At 36.5% G+C, this 10,000-nt stretch overlaps 2 protein-coding genes across 4 annotated transcripts in view; both read left to right on the top strand.

The window, feature by feature from the left end:
* LOC114473100 (very long-chain acyl-CoA synthetase-like) overlaps positions 1 to 1,082 on the top strand; it is an 18,870-nt gene extending 17,788 nt beyond the window's left edge. Inside the window, exons 8-10 of one of the 2 annotated variants that reach the window (XM_028462496.1) lie at positions 1 to 32; positions 276 to 406; positions 478 to 1,082. The exon at positions 1 to 32 is cut by the window's left edge and continues 66 nt beyond it. In XM_028462496.1, coding sequence (XP_028318297.1) covers positions 1 to 32; positions 276 to 406; positions 478 to 654 — 340 coding nt within the window. In that variant the 3' untranslated portion in view covers positions 655 to 1,082. The remainder of the gene's footprint in view (positions 33 to 275; positions 407 to 477) is intronic. The other variant, XM_028462497.1, reaches the window with a different exon arrangement.
* A 6,737-nt stretch (positions 1,083 to 7,819) lies between these two features.
* The window catches only part of plppr1 (phospholipid phosphatase related 1), a 22,767-nt gene continuing 20,586 nt past the window's right edge, over positions 7,820 to 10,000 (top strand). For both annotated transcript variants that reach the window (XM_028463543.1, XM_028463544.1), the window contains exon 1: positions 7,820 to 7,945. The gene's annotated coding sequence lies outside the window, so the exon portion shown is untranslated. The remainder of the gene's footprint in view (positions 7,946 to 10,000) is intronic.

The raw sequence follows: 10,000 nt of genomic DNA, 5'->3' as shown, positions 1-10,000 counted from the left end.
GGAGGCAAACGTCTATGGAGTCTCTGTCCCAGGTACGTTTGGAGACCAAACTAATGTTCCTCAGTGGGACCACCCATACATTCCATTTGAGCTTTTACTTGGAAAATCCGTGTAGTGAGTGATTGTGAGATGTTTAATGTGAAAAAGCTCTGCTGTACATTGGATGGGGGGGGGGGGGCACAACAGACTTTGTATTTATTATTATTTTATAAAATGATCTGGAATGTGGCTCCTCCAAAGTAAAAGAGTGTGTGTGAGTTGTGCTGTTTATGCAGGATGTGAAGGTCGGGCAGGAATGGCTGCTGTGGTTCTCAAACGTGGTCACACGTTGGATGGACACCAGCTCTACAAACACCTGGTGGAAACACTTCCTGCTTACGCTTGGCCTCGTTTCCTGCGACTGCAGGTACCACTTCCTGTTTCATCTATTGTTATGGTCAGTGAGTCTTTTGTTCATGTGTATTTCTTTTCTCTCAGAGTTCCATTGACGTGACCGACACCTTCAAGCAGAGGAAGGGAACGCTGACCCACGAGGGATTTGATCCACAACTCGTCCCTGATCCACTTTATGTTCTCAACGTTCCTCAAAAAATGTTCACACGCATCACGCCAGCTTTACACCAACACATCCTGTCTGGAAACATGCCTCTGTGATATTTAGAGTATATTAGTAATCTATGTGATATTTAGGGTAGTGATGTCACTAATCTATTAACGTTTACATCACATCCAGTGGGTGGAGTCTCTGCAGCTACTGACTCAGAGTTAAGTTTTTAACTGTTTTTTAACCAGTGCTAAATGCTACGTGAACACATGTTTATTAATGATTCATTTGTTAATTAGGAGATTTGTTTGTTTAACAGAAGGTGTAGTTTTTCTAACCCTGAAATAATGTTTAATTTCCACATAAACAGACTTTTTCTTTAATGAAATCAAAGAAGTGGTGAATCTCTATTATATAAACTGTTTATTCTTCATAGATTTTACAGATATAACTAATGTTATAGTGCAGCATGAGTGCCTTCCACCTGGTGTGTAACTTTATAAAAAAAAGTCTACAAATAAAGTTTTATTTGGTTTTATTGATGCAGAAAAAAATGTTTTATTATTGGGTTTAAATGAGTTAAGCTTTACTTTTCCAGCAGAACGTTTTCATTAATTATAATAATTTATATAACTTAAGTGATCAACACAAAAAAATAAACGTTAACTTTTACTAGAAAGGGGGCGGGGCCACAACATGAAGCTGCAATGCTGTGACCACTAGGTGGCGGTGTTGTGTTAATGTGTTTATTTAAATATTAAATTGGGGGCTTTTGCTTTTATTATGTCATATATGTTTTTTTTACACATGTGTTCTCTACATTTGACCCCTGAGGAGCAGTTGTGGGTTAAGGGAGTTGCTCAACATCCCACAACAATGGCCCAGGTGAGATTTGAACCGGTGACCCTAAGTCCAGCGTCCAATGTTAGCCTAAATAAATAAGTAAATGTGATCAACCATAGTTAATCTTTACTAGTACTCAGGATAGGTTAACTAGTGAAGCTAAAAGTGTTCAGGCTTTCCATTGCCTTTAGAAAATATTCCAACCAATCAGGGAGCTGGATTTGGTTCTTATCCCTCCGTCTTTATTTGCATTAAATCTTCTGCTGAATCCTTTTTGATTTGTTCACTGATTTTATTTTTTTACATTTGTTGCTGTGCTTTGTGCAGTGTGTTGTGTGTGTGTGTGTGTTCTTTTTTTCTATGAGGAAACCACGCTGGCCTGGCATTGGTTAGTCTGTTGCCGTGGCAACCAGTGAACCCAGCTATTCTTAGTAACAATACAGGCAGTTGGACACGTTTATAGCTTCTGTTTGTGGGTCAAAGTGTGTTTCATTGATTCAGTCTTTAATACAAACACCACACGCTTTACTGGACACACACACACACACATATATATAAACCATTCTATAACTGTGATTTGATAGTGTTGATTATTGCCATTTATATTTGGTGATTCAATGTTGAATATATAAATAAGTTTAGGTTGAAACAACAGAGAAATGCATGTTTATTAATATGTATTTATCATCTTTATGCCTCCCTCTCTTCTCACACACCTGATTATAAGCTCCTCCCTCTCCACCTGAGTCACATCAGTAATCAGCTATGTAAAAGTAGGAGGAGCTGTATTAAAAGTAGGAGGAGCTATAATAAAAGGAGGAGGAGCTGTAATATTCTGGGACCCTAATTAGAGTTTCTTCTGCTTCACACTCAACAATTAGTGAGTTTGTTATTTTAGTTTAGATTAGAGAGGGTTTAGATTAGTCCTGTCTTAGAGTTTAAATACATTCAGTATTTTCTACTTTAGTAGATCAGAGGGTGGACACACACACACACACACACACACACACACACACACACACACACAGACGGACGGAAACATCTCCATTGTCTGCTCTGTGTGTGTGTGTGTGTGTTCTGAATTGATTGGATCAAAGGCTTCTCGTCTAGTCCTTTAGGTTTCCATGGAAACTCACATTCTGCTCAGCCTCTGAGAAACTGAAAACCTCCCGATCAATAAGATCCTTGAATAATCCCCCCAACACACACACACACACACACACACACACAGATCAGATATCACAAATCATGTGCTTGTGTCGCTTTCCAAGTCCTGATCACGCTGCATATATATATATATATATATATATATATATATATATATATATATATATATATATATATATATATATATATATATATATACATATATATACATATATATATGTATATATGTATATATATGTGTGTGTATATATATATATATATTTACTGGCTAAACATGTCTTTGCTTTCTATGAGTTGATGCTGATGAGAGGATGGACAGAAGAAGAAGAAGGAGGAGGAGGGGGCGGAGCCTCAGCGTTGAGGTAATAGAGCGTGAGCTAGAATCTAGATCACTGAACATTCCAGTGTTTATTCACTAATGTCTGTTCCAGTTTGGACTTTAGCTCGCGATGCTATGCTACAAGAGGATGCTAATAGTAGCAGTTTGATCTAAACTACAGAAAATAAATCAGTTTGAACATTATTCAGCACTAGTTTGTAATGTATAGATAGTTTATAGTTTGTATAGAGGATACATGCACTAATTTGACACCTGTGTTACAAGCAGTGTTGTGCTAGTTACTGAAAAAAAGTAACTAGTTACCCTTACTAGTTACTTCATTCACAAAGTAACTCAGTTACTATTTTGATTACTTACACCAAAAAGTAATGTGTTACTGTAAAAAGTAACTTTTGAGTTACTTAGAATTAAAGAATGTATTATTTATTTTGGGTCATTTGTGTCCATACAGCTTCATATTAGTGCTGTAATAATATAATAATCCACTGTTGATCAACTGCTATAAAACATCTATAAATGATGTTCATATAAAGCATAAAACAGCTTCTCCAAAATTAAAACAGTACATTTTCAGCCTTAACACAGTAATGTAAAGTAAGCTGTGCATATTCCAGATGTACATTCTGCTGTTGAAAATGGTGCTTATAAAAATAAATGTGGAAAAACTAATTCACAGCATTTTTCTCAGCTACACAATGCTAAACATATCAGGCTAATTAGCTGCTGTTAGCAGTGACTCAGCAGTAGCGAAAGGCTGAATATTTACAACAACATACCGTGCAATAGTTTGTCTGACCTGTCCCTGGATAACAGTCACAGTCCGCTAAATTCCAGCCGCAGCGTTAGCTTAACTTCACTGATGCATCTTTTGGAGACAAAAATAATACACGTATTTCCACTCTGAGAAGCTCGTCCCGCTCCCGCATTGACTCGCCATGATTGGCGCACGTGATGTAAACAGAAACACGCTGACAATGCTTCTTCTTCTACTGTTAAATATGTAGCGCCACTGTAAACAGGAAGTGCACTGCAGCTAGCAAAGTAACAGACAAACGCACCATATTGTAACGCTAACGGTGTTATTTCTTTAGACAAATATTGCATTACAGTATTAGTTACTGTCAAAAGTGACATTGGTTACAAGTAGCATTAATTATCTCACCTTCATTTTTCATTCAGTTTTTAAAACTTATGTTCCTAACATTTTCATCATTACATCTTATTATATAATATGCATTATTATTATATGATTCATTTTATTAATAACATATATAATAATCATGTATACATCCAATTAACAATATATACATACAATAATTATTATATACATCAATCTATATTATATACATACGTGTTTACTTTCCGTGGATGATATCTACATGATTGGAATCATGGTAGCAGGGATGCTGTTGATTGGAGCTGGCAGCTTTTTGATCTATCGTAAAGTCTGTTATGTTTGCAGCTGTGTTGGGAAGACTGCCAGTCATCTCTGAAGGATGGGGCAGAGCACTGAACTCTCAGAATATCATGATGAACAAACTCAAAAGTTAGCAGAGGCTACTTTGGAGAGTTTGTGTGGAATCGAATCGATCGTGGAAAGAATGGAGAGGATGTCTCGACTAACGGCTGTTTGATGCCACATTATTGGATTTACTGACACCAGAGACTCAACGCTACTGAAAGAGTGTAAGTCTCAAACAAAAACAAATCGTTATTATTCTTTGGCCTCCCCCCCACACACTGTCCAAGGTTGTGTCTAAATCTCACCATGGATGTTTACAGATCTGACGGTCCATCCCCCTCCCCTACCCCCTCATCTCCTCATTACCATCTGGACTCTCGTCTTCTGAACCAGGCCTATCAAGGCCACATAACATCTGACTGTTTCAGAGAGCAAAGGTTTTATTTTGTCTACGCCTTCACTACACTACACCCCCCGTGCCCTCCAGTGGCTGGATATCCTCTTCCCCTCTTTGCCCAGGCCCAGTAATGTCATAGTGATGTCATCGTGATGTCATAGTGATGTCATCGTGCTTACCCCGCATCGACTGCTGCCGCCCACTAGAGCGGTGCGTCGACAGGGCGACCATCTTGGGGCGGTGGCAATCGCTCCTACAGTGCATTACATCTATAGAGGAATGATGTGTTTACACAATAAGCCTTTTCACACTGGTTCAGTTCTTCCACATGAGGTCAAAGGTCAGAAGGACAAACTCTCCATGACTGACATTGTTTTACCCGTTGAAGTGTTTATTTCATAAACATGGTATTGTTCCGACCGAGTTAGCTGCTAAAGCTAATGCTGCTAAAGCTAATGCTGCTAAAGCTAATGCTGCACACAAGCTAAAAATTGTGTTTTTCCTGACTTTTCAGTGTTTCAGCTGATGGCGTTACTCCAGTTCACTTATGGACCTGTCCATCTTGTGCACTTCCTTCACATTTGTAAATAAAATAAAACAGTAGATTAATAAAAATTATCATGGTTAGTGAATGGTGGACCTCGTAAATGTACCTTTTCATAGTGAGAACTCATTGTGTCCTTCTCACACAAAGATATTCCTTGTCCCATCAATAATAATAATAATAATAATAATACATTTTATTTATAAGCACTTTTCAAAAACTCATAAACACTTTACAGTTGTTAAAACAGTTACAAAAATAAAATAAATAAACCAAAAACAATAAAGTAAATACAAAAATACATAAGAATCATAAGTTAAAAGCTTGTAAAAGGAATGTAAACAGAGGAGGTCTGTTACTGTAAAACTGTTTCTAACATTAGTTTTATTAAAATGCTCAGATATGAGCATCATTCCTGGGTAGAGTCTGAATTCCTCTCACTAGAGACCCAGGGGTCACCTGTGTGGAAGCAAGAGGACTGCCTTCCTTCCATACTGCTGCTGAGCTGCTTCATTGGTTTTTAAAAGTGACATCATCAGAAAACCCTGGAAACCTCCTCCAGTCTGAATATGTATAATATTAATAATATAAACACTAACATTAACATTACAAACACTGATAGGTTGGAAATATCAACAGAATGAACGAGCTTGTTTATGTTTATATTCCTCTGACCTTTGACCCCCAGGTCACACATGCTCAGTTCCAGAGTATGAAAAGGATTATTAAAGTTATCATAGAAAGATAGATAGATAGATAGATAGATAGATAGATAGATAGATAGATAGATAGATAGATAGATAGATAGATAGATAGATAGGTAGATAGATAGGTAGGTGGGTGGGTGGGTGGATGGATGGATGGATGGGTAGGTAGGTAGGTAGGTAGGTAGGTAGGTAGGTAGATAGATAGGTAGATAGCCATAAATAGAACAAAAGGAACCCAGAAAACATTCAGATGTGCTCACGTTTTTATTGACAACATTGCTTATTGATTGATAGATTGATTGATTGATTATACTTTAATAATCCCTGAGGGGAAATTCAGTTTCAGTTCCATCCCGACCAAGAAACATGAAGGACAATAACATGTCACATGGGGGACAGTACGGGAGTACTGGGGAGCAGCCAGCAAGAGCAGCGCTCCGTTTCATAGATGAGAAACATGAAACAATGGGTAAGAAGCAACCAAACTAGGCCCTTGTAGAGGGGGCGGAGTTTGGATCATGAAAAAACTCTTCAGCAAACATTGCAACAAAAACACAACAAACACAACATACAATCCAATACAACAGCACGTTAGCACAGGGGATGGATCTTTAGGATGGGTAGTTCACAGATCAGCCACAGTGTGGCGCTGCCCTTATGGCACGCCTCCTACTGACAACCGCTGGGAAGGAGGAGCGAATGAGAATAGAGAAGGTGTTTGGAGACGGTCTAGCCATAACATGGCTGCCAGCCCTACTGCTCTGTTCCTGGTCAGTTTGATCAGTTATCCAATAGTGTGGTCATTTCCTGTGAGACAAACTATCCTCCTCCTAAAGTTCCACGGTGGAATCCATCCGAGAGTTCGGAGAGTTTGGCTCCTTTTGTCGTTAACTGCAGCTTCCAATAATGCTGCCAACGGGCAGGAAAAGGCCAGATCCAATCAGCAGAAGACCTTCATAAATTCCAATCTGGTGGTGAACGTCTTCCACGTTCTCAGGACTTGTGAACTCTCCCATTGCCCGTCCTTCTAGTAGAGATTTGACCAAAAGCAAAGAAAGACCAGATAATCAATTCCATGATTAGATTCAGGATCAGGATGCTAATAGAAGCTCATGTTAGAATAAAACAAGACAAAACAAGATAAAAGAGCAACAAGCAGGAAAAAATAAATAAAAGGCTAAACATTGCATTTGACAATTATTATTATGATTGTATAATTGTACTACTACTACTGTATTATTGTTATTGCCATTCTTATAATTATAATTAAATTATCATATTGTTCTATTATTACTTTTTATTATTATTATTATTATTATTTTATATTATAGTTACTGGTATTGTCATTGCATTATCATTATTGTTATTGCTATTATTATTATATCATATTCTTATGGTACCTTATTGTTTTTATTATTTAATATAGTTTATTATAAATATTATTGTTTTTATTAATGTATTATAGTTACTGGATTCTTATTATTTTATTTTGTTATTGCTGTTATTATTTTTATTATTATAACCATTACTATTATTACTGTCACTATTATTATTATATCCCTATCATAATCATCTTTATTATAGACATTATATAATGTCTATGGGTCTCCACCATCACCGTTCCAAGATGGCGGCCTTGCAGACGCGTCCCTCCACAGTCGATGCGGCGTCTACGTTTATAATGTCTATGCTTTTCAGCTAATGCTGGTCAAGGCTCCGCCCCTTCCGTCCTTCTCATGCACTGTCACGCTGTTCGTGGCCGCGCACGTTCTCAGTCAAACAGCACACACACACACACACACACACACACACACACACACACACACACACACACACACACACACACACACACACTGGTTCTACTGGTTCTACTGGGAGCTCCGTGGTTCGTGTCTTCAATGGATGAGGATCATTTACTGTGGAACACCGCCTCACCACACGGTTAGTGATGCTACACACACACACACACACACACACACACACACACACACACACACACACACACACACACACACACACACACACACACAGCTATTGTTGTACCATGCTAATAGTTCACAACCAGGTTCGTTCTATAGATCTATTGATGATGTATCTATAGATCTATAGATGATGTATCTATAGATCTATTGATGATGTATCTATAGATCTATAGATGATCTATCTATAGATCTATAGATGATGTATCGATAGATCTATAAGCCTGTGATTGGAGGAGCTCCTGCTGTGATGTCACCAGATAAACTGATCACCAGATGAACCGTAACGTGTGGTGTCAGATTGTAGAAGAGGAAACATTTGTAGATGTTCAGTCAATAGTTTTCCAGTGAAGAACAGATAAATAATGTGATATTTCATGTCATGTTGGGCTTTGATTTTAAATAAATAATAGTTGGTAGAACATTAATTATAAAATGACCATGTGATAATATGAATAATAATTCACTTATATTGAGATGTTCAGATTAGTTCATAGATGTGAAATAAATAGTCATAATACACACTATGATAAAAGGATTATATTTATTTATCTTATTGTCCAGAGATTTGGATGGAAAGTTAAATAATAATAATAATAATAATTATAGACTCTTATATAAGGATGAACAGCAACACTGGTGAATAATATTTTATTACTAATAATAGTTCATAGTTCGTCCTAAAATCACACTAATAAAAACCTTTACTTTTATTCTCAGTGTGATGAACTCTAGCTGGACGTGTCTATCATAGATCTGTATCTGTCTGTGAGTTACTGAGATTTAAAGAGACAGTAACAGGTCATGTGATTGGTTATAAAGTCGTCTTCTATCTCATACTGAACAATGTTCTGAGGCAGTGATGCTGTAAAACTACATTAACTCTATCAGACCGTGCTGCGCTCTGATTGGTCCTTGGGTCATTTCTCCTGACCTTTGAAGAAGGTTCTCGTCCTTGACCTTTGAAACAGGCCATGCTAGCAACGTGGGAAAATATGCTATAATTATAATATTCAATAATATTATAGAATATGATATAATATTACTGAATATTATAATTATAATAATCAATAATAAAGCCTCATATTACCATGTCTGTGTTTAATAAAGTTTTTATTTCATATTCACAGCAGAAATGATCTGAAACAATAACAGCTACACATGCTAATGCTAACTCGTTGTACTATATCGATACGACAATACATTTCGATACGTTATTGCTTCATTGGCGCCAAAAATGTATTAATTTATTTTATTTTTTATTATTTTTTATTGCAACATACAAGACATGATGAAAACAATATCTATGTACATGATACACAGAGATAATACGATATTTACACTTGGCTGTAATTCTTGTGAAATTGATTCAGTGACACAGATATCGTGATGTATCATGGACCAAATTTCTCACGATATATTGATTATCGCTGCATCGTGATAATATTGTTATCGTGGCCTAAAATATCACAATGTTTCGTGAGGTACCTGGCGATACCCAGCCCTATTTTCCCCAAACATGCACGTGTCGCTTGATTTTGTTTTAAAAAAAATAACAAAAAACATGTATAACACAATTTCCATTTTCCATTTCAGGAAGTGAATTTAGTTTCTGTTTTCTTTGATCTTATAAGATCAGTCCTTAAAGCAGAACTGCTACTTTTTATTTCATGGTCTAAATACAGACCAGATTAATCTGATATTTGATCAGAAAAAACACCAATTCCAACATATAATATATATATATATATATATACATCTATCTATATATAAATATATATATAGATATATCTATATATATATATATATATATATATATATAAAACCAAGGACTAAATAACAGACATCACTTCCTGCAGGATCTTTAATTTTTAAATTCCTTGATTGTGTGTAATTTTGGGGGTTTGTCTGTTTCTTTCTATCTGTCTGTTTGTTTATATGCATATATGTGTGTATATATACAGTTGTGTGTGAAAGTCAGGGCACCCCTTTAAAAACAGCATATTTTATATATTTA

Source organism: Gouania willdenowi, chromosome 12 (genome assembly GCF_900634775.1).
Source record: "Gouania willdenowi chromosome 12, fGouWil2.1, whole genome shotgun sequence".
Taxonomy (NCBI): Eukaryota; Metazoa; Chordata; class Actinopteri; order Blenniiformes; family Gobiesocidae; genus Gouania; species Gouania willdenowi.
The sequence above is the reverse complement of the archived record's forward strand: the minus strand, read 5'-3'. Positions and strand labels throughout refer to the sequence as shown.